Raw genomic sequence first — 25,386 nt, 5'->3', positions numbered from 1 at the left:
GACTACTGAGACTGCAACTGCACCTCCATCAGAGGTAGACCTATCACAGTCTCAAGACAACAAAAGTGGAACAGCTGTAGCACGAAGTGGCAGTGATACAGAGAAGATTTTGGACTCTGAGTTACCTGTTACTACATCAAGAGGCAGAGTGATCAGAAAACCAATTCGATACAGACAGTAGTTTCTATCTTTTTCTTTTAAAAAAAGGGAGATGTAATGTGAGTAGGAACTCAAGTGAATTAGAAGCAGTTGTATGGAGAATCAGTTGGGGGTCGGACCAGTAGGAAAGCGAAAGTAGAGCTTTTTGGTTATGCTGCAACACTGTTCAGTACAGTTTGTTTCTTCTAAACAGTGTTTGGAGTTCATTTCAACAGTTGCAAATATTACACGATCCTTTTCTTTTTTTAAAAGCAGTTAGGCAGGGCTTACTTAGGTGTCACTGCTTTTATTTGGCAGGAAACTAATACTTATTTTTTAAAAAAATGTTCTGCAATGACCACTTGGTTTTGACAATAAACGATTATATGGAATGTATGTTTTTTTACATCTCCAGTGTGTGTGTATATGGAATATTTTCGGTGAGGCAGGGTTGGAAACCAAGGCAGCTCACAACAAGAAATAAAGCCATTCAAAATCCAATAATCATAAAGCAAATATAAAACAGTTGCAAAACAGCTTAAAGTGGTATGATTCTGAATTTTGGATTGGGTGAGTAAAGTTCCTTATCACTGAATCGCAGTCCTGTGCGTGCTTCCCTGTCTGAGTAAGCCCCATGGAATACATTGGGACTTGCTTCTGAGTAAACAAACATTGGACTACACTATAAATATCTTTACAGGTTGTGTAAATAATGAACCTCTTTTACACTCATGCCTATATAAATATTTCTTATTATTATGTCTTGATACATATCCGATTTCACACTATGGTTGTAAATTATTATTTACAAATTATTATTTCCTCTACATTTTAAGTGTGCCCTTCTTCCTTGGGGTGGTCACAGTCCCCCTCTGTGGTTTTCACACTGAGAGGCAGATTAGGCTGAGAGATGGAGCATAGCCCATGGTCACCCAGTAATAGGGTTGCCATATTCCAGTTCCACAAATCCGGGCAGGCTAATTTGCATATTATGCAAATTATTTGCATATTATGCAAATTATTTGCATATTAATATTTGTCCAGTTGTTTTGTTTTTGTGCCTAGGAATTACCACCAAAAACTAGGGAAAGATGTGAGCAACACTATGGAATGTTGATTGACTGATTAAGAGAATTTATATCCTGCCCTTCTGCTGTTAAAAACAGAGCTCAGCACAGCTTACAAATATAACAAAAACAATAAAAATACACAATCAATATAAAAACATAGTAAAAACACAAAATAAAGTAAGTCAGGGCAGCAGTATGGTTAACCTTTGCTGGTCATTGACTGAAATAAACTTATTTACATTTTTTAGTATGGTTAACCATTACATATACGATATATTTCAGAGATGTGGTGGGTGGAGAAAAACAAGAAGCCAAAATGTTAGGAAAAGGAGTCTTTCACACCACATGCTCAGTTCTAAATACTGTTGCAGCAAGTTTTACAAGTTCCTCCAGTATTCCACTGGTGCAGGCACTCAGACATTCAAAGTATCTGTATGTTTCTTAGGTTTTATAAAAGTAGAGCTTTGCTTAAAATTTCTTCTCTCTTTGATCAACCACATCTACACAGGTTCCATCTCCCTACTCAAAATGAAACTGGGCCTGGAAGTGTGCAACAACCCCACACATACCTTGCTAATTAGATTACCAATGCCAGGATGTCTGTCTTATCAACTACTCTCCTGCCCCCCCCCACCGGGCATCATGAAAGACCCAGTCCTGGGCTCAGAAAGAAAATAAATATCTGGTCCTCTTCAAAGTACTCATAAGACTCCTGTTTTAAATTAAAATAATAATTATAAATTCTTGCTCTTATCACTAATGGGAGTTAATTACCTTGCATATGCTGCTGTTTCTTCTATGGCTGTAACGGAGTGAGGTTAAAGATAAGTGAAATGCAAATAGGAAAAAAACAACACAAAAGGCAGTAACACTTTCCTAAATGTAATACCATACCAACCACAACAGGATTCCTATGAGTAAGGCAGAAAACTCAGCATCCCACAACCAGTCAGGATTCATAACCAAAAACCCAAACTAAAAAAATCCTAGCAGCCAGTCAGCCAAGGTCACAGAAATCCCCATGCAGCACAACCTGACCTGGGGACTGCAGTTAATGCAGAATGCTGCAGCACAATTGCTGACATGAGTGAGATCCTATCAGCACATAATACCTCTGCTCTGAAATCTGCATTGGTTGCTGATTTGCTACCAGGCCAAGTTCAAGCTGTGCTTTCCATGTTATGGGTGCCACATAGTACTTGTTCTGCTCTTGTAAGAAATCAGTCCTGTAAAGTGGCAGCACCTATGCTTTGGAACTCCTTGCCTATTGACATTAGGCTGACGCCTCTTTTCAGCACCTGCTAACAGCAGTTTTCTTGAGGCAAGCCTTTCCAGGCATGTGGAAACTATTGTGTTTTTAAATCTGTTTTTAACTCATTGTTGGTTTTATTATTTTGAATGTTTTGAAGTATCTGTCCTTAACACTTTTGCCAATAATTTTATTGTTTTAATTCTTTCTGTAAACCACTTTGAGATTTTTTACAATAAAGCGGCATATAAATTTTGTAAATAAAAATACATCAATAAATGTTGGAGTCACCGTGGCCCTTGAGTCTCTTCCCACTTTTAGGAACCAAGGAATCTGCCTTATACTGATTCAGGCCATTTCGTACCATGATTTCTTAAATGCAACACCATACCAACCACAAGAAGTTTCTTATGGGTAAGGCAGAAAACTAAGCATCTCACAACCAGTCAGGATTCCTAACCAAAACCCAAAAATAGGATAAATATTTATATAAGCATGACTATCAAATATATTTATTATTTACACAAACTGTAAAGATATTTATAGTGCAATCCTAGGTTTATTTATTCAGAAGCAAGTCCCAGTGTATTCAGTGGGGCTTACTCAAACAGGGACAGACATGCAACCTCAAGTGATAAGCAACTTCATTCACACAACCCCAAATTCCAAATCATGCCACTTTACGCTGTTTTGCAACTGTTTATACTTGTTTTTATGGTTATTGGATTTTAAATGGCTTTATTTCTTGTTGTGAGCTGCCTTGGTTTCCAACCCTACCTCACAGGGTTTTTGGAAACACTCCATACACGCATGCACACACACACTGCAGATAAATACATACAGCCCATATAATAGTTTATTGTCAAACCATTGGTCATTGCAGAAAAATCAGTGTTAGTTTTAAAAAAATCAGTATTAGTTTCCTACAGAATAAAAACTGTAATACCTAAGTAAGCCCTGCCTACTTGCTTTAAAATAGGACTGGAGGAGAGGACAGAAAGAGTTAGAACACAAACACAATTCTTTTTTACATTCACTCCAAAGTCCCATTGATTTTCAGCACATTCATAACCATGTCTACTCAAAAGTAAGTCCTATTGAATTCAATGGGATTTACTCTGGGGATATGGGATTAGCATTGCTTTTACAAAAGCAAGTATTGGGAAGGTTTTCAAAACACTGCCCAGGATCTGACTCCTGCACACAAGAGTCAAAAAACCTGAAATGTATATACTTACCCAATTTATGAGATTTTCAGAAAAACAAGGGGAAACCACCATTTTCTGGCCTTGCAATGAGGTTTTCTAGACACTGCCTCAAGTCAACCAAATGCAACCCTGGCTTCACTGATTGGCTGCAATCCTGAACAGGTGGGGTTAAAGCTACGGAGTGCTATGGAGTACTGTTTAAAGAAAGATTCAACAGTCAGTTTTTATGTATATCTTGAGAACTGGACCACTTAGAAACTTAATTTTTTTTTTAATTAAAGCTGAGAATCCGGGCCACCTAAGGGGCTAAACGGGCACTGGGTGGCATGCAAAAAATCTGGGTAAAACCCGGCTAACCGGGCAATATGGCAACTCTACACAGTAAGCTTTGCAGCTTATTTCCATTTTAAAATTTAATTAAAATGACATATCTGTAGGCAAAGTTTATGAAGTAATGCAGATCCACATAATACATTTAAAGCACATCCAACTCACATTTAAATTGCATGACTTCTCCCAAAGAATCCTGGGAAGTGTAGTTTCACCCTCACAATTATAGTTTCCACCATCCTTAACAAACTATCCCAGGAATCTATGGTGGGATTCATGTCCTTCAAATGTATGTTGAATATGCTTTAAATGCATGGTGTGGATCTGCCCAGTGGATCAGTGGATCTGCTGTGCATTCATTAGTGAATTGAAAAGAACAATTTTAAGAGATACTTTTTAAAACAGGGCTGTAGCTTAGTGGTAGGGCACATGCTTTGCACACAAAAGTCCAAAATTTAATCTTGCCTGGAATCCTGGAGAGCCAATGCTAGTCCATGTCATCAGTACTGAGCTAGATGGTACCAAATAGTCTGAGTCGGTATAAAAGAGTAAAGAGACCCAAGGGCCACAGTGACTCTGAAATTTATTTATGTATTTTATTTACAACATTTATATATTGCTTTATTGTAAAAAAAACTCAAAGTGGTTTATAGAAGGAATTAAAACAATGAAATTATTGCCAAAAACAGTTAAAGACAGTTATTTAACATTCAAAACAATAAAAATGAGTTAAAAATAGATTAAAAATACAATAGCTTCTACATGCCTGGGAAGGCTTGCCTAAACAAAAAACGTTTTTGGTAGGTGCCAAAATGAGTAGAATGAAGGCATCTGCCTAATGTAAATAGTCAAGGGGTTCCAAAGGGTAGGTAATGCCACACTAAAGGATTGATTTCTTATAAGATAATAATAATAATAATAATAATAATAATAATAATAATAATAATAATAATAATAATAATAATAATAATAATAATAATAATAATAAAATTTAATTTCTTCGTCGCTTATCTGGCCAATGGCCACTCTAGGCGACTTACAAAATTATTAAAATACAATTAATAAAATACAGTAATACAATATAAAAACAATAGAACTGCAACAATAATATTAAAACTGGGCAGGAGGCATTACAATTATATCAATTAACCCTCCCCGGATACCCCGAAGGCCTGCTGAAAAAGCCAGGTCTTTAAGGCTTTCCGAAATACATTTAGGGAAGAGGCATGCCGGAGATCTTGTGGGAGGGAGTTCCAAAGATCAGAATAAGTACTATGTGGCACCCATAACATGGAAAGTGCAACTTGAACTTGGCTTGGTAGCAAATTGACAACCAGTGCAGATTTCAGAGCAGATGTATTATGTGGTGATACGGTCTCACTCATGTTGGCAATTGTGCCACAGGATTTTCATTAACTGCAGCCCCTGCATCAGGTTGTGCTGCATGGGGATTTCTGTGACCTTGGCTGACTGGCTGCCAGGATTTTTTTTAGTTTTGGTTAGGAATCCTGACTGGTTGTGGGATGCTGAGTTTTCTGCCTTACTCATAGGAATCTTGTTGCAGTTGGTATGGTATTGCATTTAGGAAATCATCACTGTCTTTTCTTTTTCTATTTGCATTTTATTTACCTCTGACCTTACTTCCTTACATCCATAGAAGCAACAACAGTGATTCCATGTGGTCAGCTCAACCCACTTAAACCCACTGATGATGTACCTTGTTATTTGCATGGTGGTTTGTTTCTTGCCCAACAGTGGTAAAAGAGAATTAACATATTGGGAAGTGTGGCTTCAATTGTTGTTGTTCCCAAGCTACTACCTGTGAAGGTAGACCAAATTATGTGTGTTTTCTATATGTCAATTATTACTCACTGGAATTGGGTTGGCTGTCAATTTTGGAGTCACTGTGGCCCTTCAGTCTCTTTCCACTTTTAGGAACAAAGGCCTTATACCGACGCAGGCCATTTGGTACCATCTAGCTCAGCCCTGATGACATAGACTAGTATTGCCTCTCCAAGATTCCAGGCAATAGTCTTTTACAAAAATTGAATTTTGGACCTTTGCATGGAAAGCATGTGCCTTACTACTGAGCTACGGCCCTTCCCTGTTTAAAAAGTATCTTTTAAAATTGTTCTTTTCAATTCACTAATGAATGCACATCATACCTAGGGCAGATCCACACCAATCATTTAAAGTATATTCAACACACATTTGAAGCACATGAATCACACCACAGAATCATGGGAACTGTAGTTTGTTAAGGGTGGTGGGGACTATAACTGTGAGGGGGAAACTACACTTCCCAGGATTCTTTAGGGGAAGTCATGCACTTTAAATGCAAGTTGGATGTGCTTTAAATGTATTGTGTGGATCTACTTAATAAACTTTGCCTGCATATAAGTTGTTTTAATTAATTTTTTGAAATTGAAATGAGCTATAACGTTTACTGGGTGACCTTGGGCTACTCACCATCTCTCAGCCTAATCTGCCCTTCAGGGTGAAAATAACAGAGGGGAACCACAAACACCCCAAGGAAGACAGGCACACTTAAATGTACAACCATAGTATGAAATCAGATATTTATTGGGACATAGTATGAAGAACTATTTATACAACCTGATATTTATATAAAGATATTTATAGTGCAATCCTATGTTTGTTTACTGAGAAGCAAGTACCAATGTATTCCATGGGGCTTAGTCAAACAGGGAAGCATGCACAGAACTGCAATGGAACTTCACGCACCCAACCCAAAATTCAGAATTATGCCACTTTAAGCTGTTTTAAACTGTTCATCCTTGTCTTTATGGCTACTGGATTTTAAAGGGATTGATTTCTTGTTGTGAGCTGCCTTGGTTTCCAGTCGGCAACCCTACCTCACAGTGTTGTCGGGAAGATCCATATACACACACACTGGAGATATAAAAATACACCCCATATAATAGTTTATTGTCAAAACCAGTTGATCATTGCAGAACAGTTTTAAAAAAAATCAATATTAGTTTTCTACATAATGGAAGCAGTGATACCTTTGTAAGCCCTGCCTAATTGCTTTAAAAAATAGAATTGGAGGGCGAGTGAAAGATTTATAACACAGATACAATCCTTTGCTATGTTCACTCAAAAAAGTCCCATTAATTTACAGCACAATCCTAACCATGTCTACTCATAGAATCATAGAGTTGGAAGGGGCCTTGTAGGCCATCGAGTCCAACCCCCTGCTCACAGCAGGAAATCCACAGCTAGAGCATCTCCCCCAGATAGCTGTCCAGCCTCTGCTTGAAGACATCCAGCAAAGGGGATCCCACCACCTCCCTAGGCAGTCAGTTCCATTGCCGAACTGCCCTTACTGTCAAGAAGTTCCTTCTAATGTCCAATCTGAATCTATGCTCCTGCAACTTAAAACCATTAGACCTAGTCCTACCCTCTGGGGCAGCAGAGAACAAATCTGTACCCTCCTCTATGTGACAGCCCTTCAGGTACTTAAAGAGTGCAATCATGTCACCCCTCAGCCTTCTCTTCACCAGACTGAACATGCCAAGTTCCTTCAACCTTTCCTCATAAGACTTGTTCTCCATACCGGCTATCATCCTCGTTGCCCTCTTCTGAACCCGCTCTAACTTGTCTATATCTTTCTTAAAATGAGGCGCCCAGAACTGAACGCAGTATTCCAGATGAGGCCTGACTAATGCAGAATATAGTGGGACTATTACTTCCCTCGACCTGGAAACTATAGCTCTGTTTATGCAGCCCAAAACCGCATTTGCCTTTTTTGCTGCAGCATCACACTGCTGGGTCATGTTCAACTTGCGATCCACTACAATTCCAAGGTCCTTCTCACACGTACTACTGCTAAGCCGGGTATTTCCCATCCTGTACCCATGCATTTTGTTTTTGTGGCCTAAATGCAGAATCCTGCATTTGTCTTTATTGAATGTCATTTTATTAATTTCAGCCCAATTTTCTAGTCTATCCAGGTCCCTTTGGATTTTATTCCTGTCTTCCATTGTGTTAGCTATCCCTCCCAGTGGAGTAAGTCAAAAGTAAGTCCTACTGAATTCAATGGAGTTAACTCCAGGTATGTGGGATTAGCACTGAAGCTTTACTCCCAGAAAAGCGTGTATTGGATTAAAGCTTCATATTGGGAAGGTTTTCAAAACACTGCTCTTTTCAACAGCCCAGGAAAATTTAAACTTGTTTGACTCCTGTACACAAGAAAGAAAAAGACTTTTGCTACTGCTGAAGGCCATATACTTACTCAATTTATGACACTTTCAGATCAGCAGGGAAAAACAACAGTTTTCTGGCAATGGGGTCTAGCTACTGCCTGGAGGTAAACCAATCACGTGTCAATCACAACCCTGACTTCATTTATTGGCTACAAACCTGAAAGGGTGGGGTAAGAGCAGTCAGCTACAAGCTCATTTAACAGAAGTTGTGGGTGGGGGGCTGACATTTTGGTGTATATCTCATGAACCAGACCACCTAAAAACTTATTTTTTTTTTATGGAAGCTAAGAGTCTGGAGAATAATGTGACTCACCCAGAGACCTGGAGCAGACCCCAAGAATCAGAAGTCTCCAGGCAAAAACCAGAGATCGGCAACCCTAGTACAAAAGTACTTCAAGAAGAGAAAGAAAAGGACTTCGCATAAAAATGTCTTCTTGCTTTTTTTCCCTTCAGGTCCCCATATGTGCATTAGCATTATGGAAGTAAATTAAGTGTTAAGATTTTCCAACCATTCCAAACATACAAAAGACAGTTTTGTTCTTTCACTTGGTGCTAGGTTTACGAGGTCAGCTGGCACTATAATAAGGCTCTCTATCCACCCTCTTAGATGTTAATGGCTCCCATCTGTAACAAGTTACTGGTGGCATATTTGCTTGTGTATAAAAATAGAAATGTGCATCACTGGTGAATACTTCCAGTTACAGCTTTGGCAATTATTCAAGTGGGCTGGGAAGATATGCTATGTTAGTGCACAGTTTCTGTTATGTTTATTTTTTACTGGGAGAAAAGAAACCTTTGGGTGACCTCATGTTCCCAGTGTCTTGAATTCCAATACTCTACAGATGTAATAGCCATTATTTTGAGGTGCCGTTCTTTTATTTTTAGCTACTGCAAAGCTTCCCTTTCCTTGATGCAGTTTGTGACTTAGCCAGGGTTTTCCTCCCTTGGAAGAATTTAGTTCAAATCTGGGTATACTTACAGTTAAAGGAAAGGGGAGCTGCTATCAGTGTTCTTCTGGAAGGGGGGGGAGTTTAAAGTGCAAAGGAGGAAGAAAGGATAGAGAAAACAAAAATTTCTTTATTGCTTTGCTATCCTCGTCAGCAGTAAAGATTCCCTCCAGAGCCACACCCAATTCCCCCTTTTCATGCCCCTCTTCTCCAAGACCAACAAAGTACACAATATTCTGGTATTGTGCATATGGGTAGCTGTACATTTGCTTGAAAGATTTTGGATGCACATATTAATTTATTTTTCACTTCACTTTCTGCTAGTGGGGCTTTCCTAAAGTAAACATGTACTGCAAGAGCAACAAAAAACAGAGAACAAGGCATTAGAGTGCTTCATGATGAGCCTCTGCCTTTCTTGTACAAAGTCTGCTGGGAACAGAATGACAAAAGGAAATAAGGATTTAACCTGAACTCTCTCACTGAATGGTGATGATGGTAATTGGTTATACTGTGCTTTTAATCTGCACAATGATTCTCTGCATTTCTCTGCTCCCTTAAGGTCTTGAACCCTGAATAAAGGCATGTTTTTTTTCCAATGCACCAGTTAGATGCACAAGGAGGTTGGACTTGATGGCCTTATAGGCCCCTTCCAACTCTATTATTCTATGATTCGAGATGCTATATTAAGAATACGTTTATTTTCATGGAATAGAATAGAAAACATAGAAACAGCAATAGGAAGCATAAAGATGATTTGGTTAGGGAATTATGCCAATGTGAAGCTGCCGTCAAAACTTGTTTGTAGTATTTAGCAATGCAAAACTGGAAGTTTTGTTAAGCCCCACAGGCAGTAGCCAACAAAGTGAAGCAAGGCCAGAAAAAGTTGTAAATGGTGATTTTTTAAAAAAAATTAATTGCACTTTTAAACCGCCCTATAGCAACAAGCTCTCAGGGCGATGTACAAAAAGATAAGACCACATTTAAAATACAAACAAGTGTGGATTACAGCATACAATTATAAAACATATTTAAAAACAAAATTAGAATACAAATTAAAATAAAAATTACAGTTACAATTTAAGTTGAAATTAAAATTAAAATTAAGCACATATTGGATGCACATATTAATTTATTTTTCACTTCACTTTCTGCTAGTGGGGCTTTCCTAAAGTAAACATGTACTGCAAGAGCAACAAAAAACAGAGAACAAGGCATTAGAGTGCTTCATGATGAGCCTCTGCCTTTCTTGTACAAAGTCTGCTGGGAACAGAACGACAAAAGGAAATAAGGATTTAATAAGGATGCCTGGGCAAAGAGGTAGGTTTTTACCTGGCGCCGAAAAGATAACAAAGAAGGTGCCAGGTGTATCTCATCTGGGAGGGCATTCCATAATTCGGGGGCCGCCACTGAAAAGGGCCTAGATCTAGTTGCTGTTCTCTGGGCCTCCCTATGAGTTGGGACCCGGAGAAGGGCCTTAGACATCGAGCGCAGTGAACGGGTAGGTACATAGCGAGAGAGGCGTTCCATCAGATATTGCGGTCCGATGCCGTTCAGGGCTTTATAGGTAAGAACCAAGACTTTGAATCTGGCCCGGAAACATATTGGTAGCCAGTGCAGTTGGGCCAGAATAGGTGTTATATGGTCGAATTTCTTCGTCCAAGTAAGAACTCTGGCCACAGCATTCTGCACTAGCTGAAGTTTCCGAATCGTTTTCAAAGGTAACCCTACGTAGAGTGCATTACAGTAATCCAATCTAGAGGATACCAGAGCGTGAATAACTGAGGCGAAGTTCTCCCTGTCCAGATAGGGTCGTAGTTGGGCTACCAGCCGAAGCTGGTAGAATGCATTCCATGCCACCGAGGCTACCTGAGCCTCAAGTGACAGGAGCGGATCTAATAAGACCCCCAAACTATGGATATTGTCATCTCAGGCTTTTAAAACTAGTAGTCTGTGTTCTAATAGACAGCCATCTGGAACTCAAATGTCACTGAAACAACTGCTGAAGATTTAGATTTTAATTCAAAGAATGAAAGGTTGGGGGTAGGTAGGTTTGGAAGGAACTTAAAGGTTAGCTACTGCAGTTAGGCAAGGTCCTCTGCATCTTAGTCCACATGATAACTATAATTAAAATATATTTATACAGTGCTTTTGAATATTCACAGCACTTCACACACATTATTTTGTAATCCTTACACCAAACCTGCAAGGTAGGGCGATATCATTATGCCCATATTGCGAATGTGTGGGGAGGGGAAATGGGGTGTATATATTGAGACAAGGTGGCTTGCCCAAACACCACCTGATTAGTTCCTAACAGAGATAAAATCTGAACTGGGGATTTTTCTGATTCATAGCTCTGTATCTTAACCACCACACTACACCAGCAATCATGTGGTACAAGTAGCCACGTTTATAGAGTATTACAAGTGAACATGCAAGATGTGTCACATGTATGTCTCCTGCATAATGGGGAAATGATTTGTAAAAACAACAAGAAGTAATGCCATTCACCAGGACATCGTCCAGAAACCTATAAAACCAGTCAAGCAGAACTGGATGAAAATGATTTGTGATCCCAAATCTAGAAATAAGTTAGACCTTGAGCAAGAAAAGATCAATACTTTGGGCACATTCTGAACTTACATCCACACTTCCTCCCATGGAAGAATAACTCATAAAGTTTTACATATGAACAATGTTTTTCTGGAATGCAAGCTAAATTGACATCAGTTTTACAAGAAAGATCCACAACTAGGAGATTAGATTCCTACACATCACCACTTATGGAAATTTCATACAAAATCCAGCCATTCTAATATAGGATATATGTCCTACATAGGGTTGCCAGATCAGAGGCATCAGAAACCCTAAGTTTTCAGGGGCGGGGCTGAGTGATGTCACCTGGGTGATGTCATGGAGGTGGGCCTGAGTGATTTCACATGAGGGGGGACAAGTGATGTCATTAAGCATGATACATTAAGCCTCAAGTACAGTTGCTTGGAGCATGTAATTCAAACAAAAATGTTTCTGATTGGAAATTAAGATAGAAATCTTAGCTGAAAGATGGAGCCTGGGTAGAGAACATTTAATCTAGCCTACTTGCTTCTGGCAAGAAGGGTTTAAGTGCCCTCAGGCCAGGCTGGTCACCAGAAGGCCATTGTAGGAAGAAAGGAGCCTAGTTTGTGGAGATGTTAGATGGGAGCACTCAGGAGTAAAGATGGATGCCCCCGAAGGCTGCAATTCTAAACACATTTACTAAGGGACTAAGCCCCATAGAACTCAATAGGCCTTACTTCTAAGTAGATACAGTTTGGATTGTGCTGCTGGTAAAGCTTGACTAGGGATCCTCTGCAAAGATATCCATATCCAAGCAGGGTTGGCAACCCCCTGCCTGGAATGCCCTGCCTCTACCTTTTAATATGGCTGCTCCAAACTTCTTTGCAGATTAGACCCTTCACTTCATAAAGAGATCTGAGAAATGAGTAAGAAAATGCTGTACCATTTTCTGTGGGCTGCTATAAACTCACTTTGATAGCCAATCTAATTCCAGTGAGTAATAATTGACAGAGAGAAAACACACATGGTTTGGTCTACCTTCAGGAAGCAGCTTGGGAACAAGAGCAATTGCAGCCACACTTCCCGGTATGTGAATTCTCTTTTACCACTATTGGGCAAGAAACAAACTGTCATGCAATAATAAATAATAATAAAATTTTATTTAATTAGTCGCCCATCTGTCCGGCGAGCGGACACTCTGGGCGACGTACACGATATAAATACAATGTAAAAACATATACATATAGCAAATTACAATATCACAGCAATTCAATTAACCATCCTTCAATTATAATAAAAGACCTAACCCACCCCAGAGATCCCATAGGCCTGCCTGAACAGCCAGGTCTTTGAAGCTTGGCAAAAAGCCATCAGGGAGGAGGCATGACGCAGGTCAAAAGGAAGCAAGTTCCAGAGGGTGGGGACCACGATCGAAAAGGCCCTCTCTCTGGTCCACACCAATCTAGCTGTTTTCACCGGTGGGACCGAGAGAAGGTCTTGTGAGGCTGATCTTGTTTGGCGGCATACTTGGTGATACTGGAGGTGCTCCTTCAGATAGACTGGGCCGGAACCGTATAGGGTTTTAAAGGTTAATACCAACACCTTGAATTGGGCCCGGTACACAACTGGCAACCAGTGTAACTCCATCAACACTGGTGTAACATGATCTCGGCGACGGCTCTGCTTTATTAAGCGTGCCGCCGCATTCTGTACCAGTTGTAATTTCCGGACCGTCTTCAGGGGTAACCCCACGTAGAGCGCATTACAATAGTCTAATCGAGAGGAGACCAGGGCATGTATCACTCATGGGAGCAGGTGTAAAGGAAGGTAGGGACGCAGCCTCCATACCAGATGAAGTTGGTACCAAGCTGCCCGGCTCACATGCAACCAACAAGGTGCATCATCAGTGGGTTTAAGGGGTTGAGCTGAGCTCATGGAACCACTGTTGTTGCTTCAATGGTTGTAAGGAAAACATTGTGAACAGTATCGTTGCTTTTCAGTGTTTCCCCCACCTTTTTATTCCACAGCAGGCACATGTAGCCTCTCACCCAAATTTAAACCAAAGCTGTCCCTGGCCACATCCACACCAGGCCTTTATTTGCCTTTACACAGTAATGGCTTCTCTCAAAGAATCCTGGAAAATGTAGTTAGTGAAGGGTGCTGAGTTGCTAGGAGACACCTGTTCCCCTCAGGTGATTGACTTCAATCAGTGGCTGACTGTTAAACTCGTTTGGCCACTGGAGCTCTGTCAGTGGAATAGGAGTTTCCTCTTGGCACCCTTCACAAACTACACTTCCCAGGATTCTTTGGGGGAAGCCATGACTGTCTCAAGTGAAATCAAAGTCTGGTGTGGGTGTGACCCCCCAGGGCCCATAAGAGGGAGGTGTAGGGAGTACATCTTACCTGGGCCTGGGGTCAAAAAGGGGGCCCCGGGAGCCAAAGGAGGGGAGTTGCCTTTTCCTCCCTTTGTTATGTCATTTCCTGTTGGCTCCCATTCTGCAAGCCTGCTACAAATGGTGCTTTTTTTTCTTTCCCCCCTAACAAGCATAACGTTGTTCAAACAAATATTTGTATTTCTGTTGGATTCTGAAAATAATCAAACTTGAGGATTTTTTTCATTTTTTATGAAACTTACTCTGGAAGAAACTGAGCATGCTTGGTGGCTAAGGTAACAAGAGGAAGACATACTTTGACCTTAAGAGGGCATGGTCATTAGGAAGCTAGATTAACCCTTCCCCTTTAGTATGAAAGGAAAAATGCTGTTTGAGGGCTCATATAAGGTAAGCAGTGTGAACCTTTAAACCCTATCACAATGAGAAAATCATCTCTCCAAAATGTATTCTCACAAATCAGGAGCCCAGAAAAGAAAAGACAAGAAAGAACGAGAGGAAAATGAAAAAAGGGGTCAACAAACGCTCTTTCAATTTGGATTAAGTGCGGCTTCAAAAATTTTTTCATTGAACTCACCTACAGAATTGGAGCAAGAAGAAACTGTTGGAAACCTCATCCCCAAACAAGGAGCAGTTGATTTGGGTAATCATGCACAGTATTTTGATGAAGGGGCAGATGCAGAAAATGAAAATGGAAAACAGAAAGAAACAGACATACAGACGCATGTGGAAGTGAATCTGGAAGATGAGAGGAGTAATCATAATGTAGGCCTTGACATTGGATGTATCACAACCGAGTTTCCATCTCAAAAGGAAATAGAAAAGTATGTTACAAATGGTCACATCCCTCTGCCTAAAACATTCCCAAAAGACATCTGCAATCAAGTGTTCCCAGAAAGCATATTGAAATTTCAAAGCACTAATGGAGAACTACATGTAAGAGACTGGCTTGTCTGCAGTCAACAGAAACAAGCTTTATATTGCTTTCCATGTCGATTATTTTGGCACAAGACAGTCAAGACTAGCACTTCTGCGTCTAAGTCTGCACTGGTATCTGCAGAAGGCTGGGATTCTAATGGGAAGTGGCGGAAACTTCCCTACAGGATCCCAAAACATGAAAAAGGCAATAGTCACAGAGAATGTTACCTAGCTTGGTGAGAACTAGAAAGGCGCCTGCTGTCTGGGACAGGAGTTGACATCATCTTAGAAGTGTCAATCAAAACTGAAGCTGTGAAATGGTACAACCTTTTAAAGCGCATCATCGATGTTGTACTTTTCTTGGCAGAACGTGGTCTAGCATTTACTGGTTCATCCCATCGAATTGGTGATTCAAACAATGGAAACTTTTTAGGACTCATTGAACTGCTCTCCAGGTGGGACCCCATCCTTCAGGAACATGTGCTAAGCGTAGAGGAGTCACAGAAAAGGAGCGAGCGGCTTCAAGTTCATTATCTGTCCCCTGACTCACAAAATGAATTTATTGCAGAATGCTCGAATCTTGTGAAACAACACATTTTGCTTGAGAGGCAATCTGCAAAGTACTTTGCAATAATAGTAGATTCCACACCAGATTCTTCCCATATTGAACAAACAACATTTCTTTTGAGATACGTACTTTTAAAAGAAACGCAGTATGAGATTCAAGAAAGATTTCTCAAGTTTGCAGATTGTAGCAACAAAAGAGGGGAAGAAATTGCTCAGTTGATAACTGATACATTGAAAGAACATGCTGTTCCTCTTAGTGATTGTAGAGCTCAAGGCTACGATAATGGGGCAAATATGGCCGGAAAATACAACGGCGCACAAGCAAAAATACAAGAACAATGCTCAACAGCAATTTTTTCACCTTGCAGTTGTCACACACTCAACTTATGTGGAAATGATACTGCTGAATGCATACCTGAAGCAATAACCTTTTTCGGAACAATTCAAACTGTGTACCACCTGTTCAGTTCCAGTGCTAAGCAGTGGGAATTACTACAAAACCGTATTGGTTGTTCTCTTCATGGTATGTCTGAAACAAGATGGTCAGATCGTGTTGAATGTGTAAAGCCTTTTGCAGCTCACTTGCCTGGCATTAAATTAGCACTGGAAGAGATCCTAGAACTAAATTTGACGGCCAAAACAAGAAATGAAGTCCATGGAGTTTTATTATATGTGACATCTTTTGCCTGTGTGTTAATGTCAGCCGTGTGGTACAAAATATTAGCTGGCATAGATATTTGCAACAAGGTCATCCAAGCTAGAGATGCCACACTGATTGTGAGGAGAGTTTCTATGTTTGCTACTTCAACAGAGCTGACAAAACTTTGAAAGAACTGGAAATGCATGTGGAATGAAGCCAAATTGGTTGCGTCAAACCTAAATATAGAAATAAAACTTTCCTGTAGATGTGATGGAGTTAGGCGCAAGAGGGCAAGGCCGCATGACGGCAGCACACCTGATGCTAACTTGGAAGAAATGAATGACACAGATGATACTCCAGAAGAGGCCTACCTCAGAAAGTGTGTGTTTTATGTTTTGGTAGACAATGTTATAGTAGGATTAACTGTCTTCAATGCTGTTAAGCAGTTGGCAGAAAAATTTGATTTCTTGTAGAAATATCTCACCATGTCCGAAAGTGATGTGGAGAGAAAAGCTTTATCTTTATCAGAGCAATATCTTGCTGACCTTAATGGTGATGATTTTGGAAAAGAAATGCAACATTTACCCTCAGTACATAAAGCAAATTTTGTAAATGCACAGTTAAAGCCATTAGATCTGTTGAACTTAACAGAGTACAGACTTGGTGACCTGTTTCCAAATGTTTGTGTTAGCTTAAGAAAACTATTAACAATTCCAGCAACAGTTGCTTCTGGAGAGAGGTCATTTAGCAAACTTAAGCTAATTAAGAATTATTTAAGGTCTACAATGTCTCAGGAACGTCTTGTGGATTTGGCCAGGCTAAGTATTGAATCATACATTGCCAGAACAATTTTCATGCTGTAATTCAAACTTTTTCACAAAAAAAGGCCAGGAAAGCTCTTTTTTTAAAGTAAATAGTAAGTTTATCTACCTTGTTCCAATGTGAATTCTTTCTCCTTATCTGTATTGTAGCATAAGCAAAGATGTTCAAATCAAATGTGCTTTCTTATCTCTGATCCTCTTTTGTTTTATTTATATTTATTTATATTTATCGTGGAGGGAGTATAACAGCATAAGGCCTTAAATGCAGAAAATTAACAGAGCGCTCCACTCCACCCCTCTTTCGTCTTCCATACCCTTTTTGACCTTACAGGCTACAGCTCATGGCATAAAACAGTAGTGGATAAAAACAGAATGACTAATGGAAAAGGGAAGGGGCCCAAAAGAAACTTTGTACCCCCTGATAAAATTCCTCTCAGAGGCCCTGATTAGCTGAGACCAGCAGCTGTGAGTCTGACTTTTAGAACACTGACAGTTCGTTCTTACTGAGCATGTCCGACACTATCAGTCAGTTCAAGCCAAAATTTCTTAAATTAATTAAAAATCAGCCAGGCATTTTTAAAACTTTTAAACTGCAGAAATGAAGGTCAGAGTATGGGGCAAGGTCTATAATAGGATTACAGGTACTCTGTGAACATGGCTGATTTTTAATGAATTTCAACAGATTATGAGAACTCTGACAGAAAAAAGTCCAAAACAGCTCTGGGGTGTCCCCCTCTCTTTTAAGACTTTGAACTCTCAATTCTCTCTGTTTTGTGTATCGCCATGAATATTGAGAGGGTTGTTGAGCAAGCGTTTCTGAGTTCAGGACTATAAATTTTGTAAGGTTTTGTTTTGAAATGAGCTTATGGGAAGCAGCAGAATGGCATGGGGGATATTTTCAATTTAACACTGGAGAATGTGAAAAATAGTATACAGCCACTCTTGTGGCTGTATAATGATACCTCTGCTCTGAAATCTGCACTGGTTGCCTATTTGCTACCAGGTCAAGTTCAAGGTGTGCCGCATAGTACCTGTTCTGTCTTGTAAGAAACCAGTCCTTTAGTGTGGCAGCACATACACTTTGGAACTCCCTGCCTAGTGACATTAGGCAGACACCGTCATTGTAGTCTCTTCAGCACCTGCTAAAAACATTTTTATTTAGGCAAGCCTATCCAGGCATGCAGAAGCTATTGTGCTTTTTATCTGTTTTTAACTCATTGTTGGTTTTATTATTTTGAATGTTTTAAATACTTGTCCTTAACTGTTTTTGCCAATAATTTTATTGTTTTAATTCCTTTTATAAACCGTTTTGAAGGGTTTTTTTTACAATAAGCGGTATATAAATGTTGTAAATAAAATAAATAAATTTTGGACTCACTATGGTCCTTGGGTCTCTTTCCAATTTTAGGAACAAAGGAATCTGCCTTATACTGACTCCGGCCATTTGGTACCATCTAGCTCAACATTGATGTGGACTAGCATTGGCTCTCCAGGATTCCAGGCAATAGTCTTTTCCAAAAACTGAATTTTGGGCCTTTGTATGCAAAGCATATGCATATATATATATATGTATCCTTTAAAATTGTTCTCTTCAATTCACTAATGAATGCACATCATACCTTCAGGCAGGCTTTTGGGGTGGGTTATGTTTTATTATTGTTGTTGAGATTGTTAATGTTTCAATGTATTTGTATGTTTTTATTTTGTACGTCGCCCAGAGTGGCTGGCCAGCCAGCCAGATGGGCGACTAATAAATTTAATAAATAAATAAATAAAATAAATAAATAAGGCAGATCCACACCATTCATTTAAAGTATATTCAACAAACATTTGAAGCACATGAATCCCACCACAGAATCATGGGAACTGTAGTTTGTTAAGGGTGGTGGGAACTATAACTATGAGGGTGAAACTACACTTCCCACGATTCTTTAGGGGAAGTCATGCACCTTAAATGAGAGTTGAATGTGCTTTAAATGTATTATGTAGATCTACTTAATAAACTTTGACTGCATGTAAATTCTTATAATTTATTTTTAAAAAGAGAAATGAGCGATAACGTTTACTGGGTGACCATGGGCTACTCACCATCTTTGAGCCTAGGGATAAAAACAACAGAAGGGAAACCATGAACACCCCAAGGAAGAAAAGCACACTTAAAATATAGAGGGAATAATGATGTACAACCATAGTGTGAAATTAGATACTTATTGGGACATGGTATGAAGAAATATTTATATAAGCATGACTGTCAAATATGTTTATTATTTACACAGCCTGCAAAGATATTTATAGTGCAATCATATGTTTGTTTACTCAGAAGCAAGTACCAATGTATTCCATGGGGCTTACTCAAACAGGGAAGCATGCACAGAACTGCAATCTGAAGTGATAAGGAACTTCACGCACCCAACCCAAAATTCCGAATCACACCACTTTAAGCTGTTTTGCTGCTGTTTATCCTAGTTTTTATGGATATTGGATTTTAAAGGGATATATTTCTTGTTGTGAACTGCCTTGTTTTCCATCGGCACCCCTACCTCACAGGGTTTTTTGGAAAGAATCCATATACACACACACACACACACACACACACTAGATTTAAAAATACATACGCCCCATATAATAGTTTATTGTTAAAACCAGTTAGTCATTGGATAACATAAAAAAAATCAGTATTAGCTTCCTACATGATAAAAACAATGGTACCTATGTAAACCCTGCCTAACTGCTTTAAAAACAGTGCCCTTTTCAACAGCCCAGGAAAAATTGAACTTATTTGACTCCTGCACACAAGAAAGAAAAAGACTGAAAGCTATATACTTACTAAATTTATGAGATTTTCAGATAAGCAGGGAAAAACAACAGCTTTCTGGCCTTGCTACTGCCTGGAGGCAAACCAATCCCATGTGAATCACAACCCTGACTTCATGTATTGGCTACAAACCTGAAAGGGTGGGGTTAAAGCAGCCAACTACGAGCCCATTTAACAGAAGTTGCGGGGCGGCAGCTGAAGTTTTGGTGTATATCTCTTGAACCAGACCACCTAGAAACTTAATTTTTTAAAAAATGAAAGCTGAGAGTCAAGTGATTAAGGTGACTCAGCTGGAGTCCTGGAAAGGACCCCAAAATCTGGAGTCTCCAGGCGAACCTGGAGACCTGACAATTCTAGTCCCACATATTTCTTTTTACCATGAATAGAACCCCTTCCAACTCACTATCTCTTCTCCAAACATAATCTTCAGTGCAAGTTAGTGGAGATATTCGTAAGTTTGCATGCTTAGGGTAAAATACAGCATTTGATAGAAACAATGGGAGGAATTCCACTCCAAGTGATAATATTATAATAAGAAATGGAAAGCATGTTTTTTACCTGCTCTTCATGTAGAATTACTTGACCTTTGAGAGGATTACCCAGAGGTGCCAGTGTCACAAAAGGTTGCCATACTCCACCAACTGTCCTTGGGAAGATGTCATACAAGTCTATGTAGAATCCATTTTTACTAGATGTATCCATAAAATATAAGGACACAGGATTGCATGTAGCCACATAAAGAGGCTCTTCTGTTCAGAAGGAAGGAATAAGATACAAATTAGATGCAAGCTCAAGATTTCTCTGATCAAAAAGTTATCTGTAGGGCAACAGAGACAATTATTTTTGCACACAAGATTGCACAAAATATTTAAACATTTAATCTGACATATTAAATACACAAATGGTATTTTGGAAATTAGAATGGAGAAGCACAACAAATATGTCCAGGCACACAAGTATTTTCTCATCATATCACCATGAATATCCCAAATTTAATGGAACCAAAATACACAACATGGGAACAATGGACAAATTTTTCTATTAATTAGCCATTGTTACCACAGTTATCTCTAAAAAATGACCACATATATAATAAAGTGATTGCTATGTGTGTGTGAGGCAGAAATAAAAATGGGGTTGCCATTCCTCCCATCTGGAAGGAAAGACAATAGAGTATGCAAAGAACTATTTCCCCAGTATTCTGTTTTCAGCAGCTAGTCTTGAGATTCCAAGATGGGCTTGGAGAAAAGGTGCAGAATGTTACAATCTTGGCTTTTAATTCTTCCTTAACCTTATAGTTGTGAAATTATATTGAAAGTTTCTGAGCACTGAGTAAAATCTCAGAAAGTGGAATGGCTGCTACCAAACCAAATGAGACAGGGATAGCCAAGTCTGTTAGTTTACATTTTATACTGGGGGAATATCTTTTTCAACCTAAAGCGTGTGCTGGTGAGGGGAAGTAATTTTCCCCTTGTCTCACATTCCTAAACTCCATTGCTTCAAGCACTTTCCCCCACAAACTGGCTCACTTCCAGTGCTGGAGTCAGGCTGGGAATAGGGATGGAAGGATCTGCCCATTTGGGTTCTCTCAGTTTCTCATTTTTCCAATCTTAAATTCAGTTCTTCACATTTCGGCAGGAATTTTGTAATTGTTTTTCAAATCCTCATGAAACGTCTTCAGCATTTTAGTGTGAATTTCTCCTAATAAACCCATTTTATGCAGTTTTGACTGATATACATATTTTTGCAAGCAATTTCTCCTAGTATAACACATTTTTTGTATTTTACTTTCACTAATTTATTCATTTTTATGCACACTTTCTCCTAATATATGCACTGTGTGAACAGTGGTTGGTTGGAGAACTGCATTGCAAAATTGTAATAAGTGCCAGTTTGCAGTATGAATGAATGTGTTTTGGTTCTCATATTGTTTCAGAAAGTGTGAACTTGACAGACTCAGTTTTAAAAACAATCAAAATGTTCACCCTTCCTAGGTGAGAGCAAAATGCCCATCTCTCATTATATCCACAAATAGGGCAGGTGTGAATAAACTGAGCAGAGGGAATAAATAAGGATTATTGGTGGATCTGTAGAATGTTTGCCCTTACCCAATTAAAGCTAAGTAAGAGCAAAAGGTGTGCCTTATAACACCTTTTCTTCATTCCATGAGGCATTACATGAACATCAAAAAAATATCAAAAAAATTGCTAGGACAAAATATATAGATGGTTTTCTTTTGTTGTATACAAAATAATTTATATTAGATTATGTTCTAAATATGTATTTGAATGTTCATCATCATCACTAATTTAACAGAAAATAAAAATTATACTCTACCTTGTGCCATAGCAATATCACAGACTAAATTGACTTCATTCAAAGGCAGTGACCAAAATGCAAGTTCTTCTGTAAAACTCAAGGATCTGGCTTCATGCCTTTCCAGTGGAAATGCCTGCACGTTTAGGTACATTGGACCCTAAAAGAAAGTGACAAGAATGTACTCATGAAGCTATAGTCACTCAACATTCTTCACAGGTAATTATATACACGAGAGTGGCTGTATACTATAGTCAGCGGGGATTTTTCACATTCCGCAATGTTAAATGGAAAATACCGCCCATGCCATTCTGATGCTTCCCATAAGCTCATTTCAAAACAAAACCTTACAAAACGTATAGTCCCGAACTCAGAAACACTTGCTTAACAACCCTCTCAATTTTCATGGCGATACACAAAACAGTCAGAGAGAATTGAGAGTTCAAAGTCTAAAAAGAGAGAAAAAAAAACCCCAGAGCTCTTTTGGACTTTTTTCTGTCACAGTTCTCATGATCTGTTGAAATTCATTAAAAATCAGCCATGTTCACAGAGTACCTGTAATCCTATTATAGACCTTGCCCCATACTCTGACCTTCATTTCTGTAGTTTAAAAGTTTTAAAAATGCCTGGCTGATTTTTAGTCAATTTAAGAAAGTTTGGCTTGAACCCAATTATAACGTTAGGGCTTGCTCAGTAAGAACCAACTGTCAGTGTTCTAAAAGCCAGACTCACAGCTGCTTGGCTTGCCAAATCAGGGGGCCACACCCACACCAGACTTTTATTTCACTTGAGACAGTCATGGCTTCCCTCAAAGAATCCTGGGAAGCATAGTTTGTGAAGGGTGCTGAGACTCCAATTCCACTGACAGAGCTCCAGTGGCCACACTGGTTTAACAGCCACTCTGATTGAAGGTCTGTGAGAGGAACAGGGCGTCTCCTAGCAACTCTCAGCACCCTTCACTAACTACGCTTCCCCAAGATTCTTTGAGAGAAGCCATGACTGTCCAAAGTGAAATAAATGTCTGGTGTGGATGTGGCCAGGACAGCTTTGGTTTAAATTTGGATGGAAGACTACATGTTCCTGATGTAGAATAAAAAGGTGGGGAAAACGCTGAAAAGCAATGATACTGTTCACAATGTTTTCCTTTTGAAAAGGAAAGGGGCTTCCCTTCTGCCCAGTGGCTACCCACCCAATCTCCTCCCCTCCCTGCCCCTCCCCCAGGTCAGTGTTGGACTATGTCCTGGGAGACCAGGGTTCAAATCCCCACACAGCCGTGAAGCTCTCTGGGTGACCCTGGGCCAGTCACTACCTCTCAGCCTCAGAAGAAAACAATGGTAAAACCACCTCTGAATACCATTTACCATGAAAACCCTATTCAAAGGATTGCCATAAGTCCAGTCAACTTGAAGTCAGTCCATTTCCATTTTCAGCATGATTGCACAGAAATAAATCCCACTGAACTCAAAAAGTATACAAATGATCAAACCCACCATCCCTTCTCCTCCCTCCTATGCCCTCCCTCTTGCCCCTTCTCTCCCCCTTCCTTTGCCCCTCCCTCCCCATCCCCATCCCCTCCTTCCCCTTCCTCCTCCCCATGGTCAGTTTTACCTTTCTTAAGCATGATTGCACGGAAGTAAATACCATTGAACTCTATAAGCATGCAAATGATCAAACCTGCCCTCCCCTCCTCCTTCCTTTGCCCCCTCCAATACACTCCTTCCCTTTCCCCCTCCCCCATGGTCAGTTTTTCCTATCCTAACCATCATTGTATAGGAATAAATCCCATTGAACTCAATAAGCATGCAAACGATCAGACCTGCTTTTCCCCTCCTTCCCCTCTCCTCTCCCTTCCACCTCCCCTCCCCTCTTCCTTCTTCCTCCTCCCCTTCCCACTCCAGCCCTCCCTCCCTCCATCCCCCCAGTCAATTTTACCTATCTTAAACATGATTGCACAGGAGTAAATTGCACTGAACTCAATCAACATGCAAATGATCAAACCTGTCCTTCTTCTCCCCTCCCCCTCCTGCCTACTCCCATTCCAGTCCTCCCCCCTGCCTTTCCTCCACCCCTCCTCTCCCATCCCCTGTGGTCAGTTTCATCTATCCTAAGCATGATTGCAGGGGAGTAAATCCCACTGAACTCAATAAGCATGCAAATTATCAATCCATTCTCAGCAAACTTGCACAGGATCCCATTTCTTACCACCCGGATTAAAAAGCAGAGAAATTCACTAATAGGCAAAAAACCTTGCAGTTTAAGAACACACCTATAGCCCACAGGTATTTCTACCAAACTTTAAAAAGCAGGGAAATTGGGCAGCTATAGCGAATGCACCAGAGGAGCAGGAGACCTGACCTCCTCTCTGAGATATTGTACTGCCCTACAAATTTGTCAAAATGCAAACACAATTTGGGTTGGTCTTTCACAGTCCAATCCACTTCCTGTGTAGCTTGGAAAAATTTGGTAACGTGTCTCTGAGCATATGTAATTTTATCTGTATTACTTTTATATTCAGAGGTGGTTTGCTTCCATGTACGATCTCCTTTGTGGGATCAGGCTGACTGCTTAAGACTGGGGTGATAAGAATTATAGAGCAGCTTTGCTTGACATTTTTTAAATTACTTGCACTGATAACACCAACTAACTGGCAAAGATTATTATCTCAAAAAAAGGGCTTCCCGCATTCAGGTTCTTGATTTACATGTGAGATTGTTACTAAATGGTAATGAATTATATTTTAGGATACCTTTCATGCACAGATTTCAATTAAAATTAATTATACAGCTGTATACTATAGCGGGCATGGATTTTTTTACATTCCACAATGCTAAATTGAAAATACCCCCCATGCCATTCTGCTGCTTTCCTCAAGCTCATTTCAGAACAAAACCTTACAAAATTTATAGTCCTGAACTCAGAAACGCTTGCTTAACAACCCCCTCTATGTTTTCATAGCGATACACAAAACACACAGAGAGAATCCAGAGTTCAAAGTGTAAAACGAGAAAAAAAATCCTGACCCCTGTTGGACTTTTTTCTTTTAGTGGTCTCACAATTTGTTGAAATTAATTAAAAATTAGCCATGTTCACAGAGTACCTGTAATCCTATTACTGACCTTGCCCCATACTCTGACCTTCATCTTCTGCATTCCCCTGACAGAGCTCCAGTAGCCAGAGTGGTTTAACAGTCAG

At 39.7% G+C, this 25,386-nt stretch overlaps 1 protein-coding gene across 4 annotated transcripts in view; it reads right to left on the bottom strand.

The window, feature by feature from the left end:
* VWA8 (von Willebrand factor A domain containing 8) overlaps positions 1 to 25,386 on the bottom strand; it is a 271,730-nt gene that overhangs the window by 99,590 nt on the left and 146,754 nt on the right. For all 4 annotated transcript variants that reach the window (XM_061629912.1, XM_061629914.1, XM_061629913.1 and 1 more), the window contains exons 28-29: positions 22,216 to 22,354; positions 20,437 to 20,627 (exon numbers count right to left, since the gene is read on the bottom strand). In XM_061629912.1, coding sequence (XP_061485896.1) covers positions 20,437 to 20,627; positions 22,216 to 22,354 — 330 coding nt within the window. The remainder of the gene's footprint in view (positions 1 to 20,436; positions 20,628 to 22,215; positions 22,355 to 25,386) is intronic.

This window comes from Rhineura floridana, chromosome 5, assembly GCF_030035675.1.
Source record: "Rhineura floridana isolate rRhiFlo1 chromosome 5, rRhiFlo1.hap2, whole genome shotgun sequence".
NCBI lineage: Eukaryota > Metazoa > Chordata > Lepidosauria > Squamata > Rhineuridae > Rhineura > Rhineura floridana.
The sequence above is the reverse complement of the archived record's forward strand: the minus strand, read 5'-3'. Positions and strand labels throughout refer to the sequence as shown.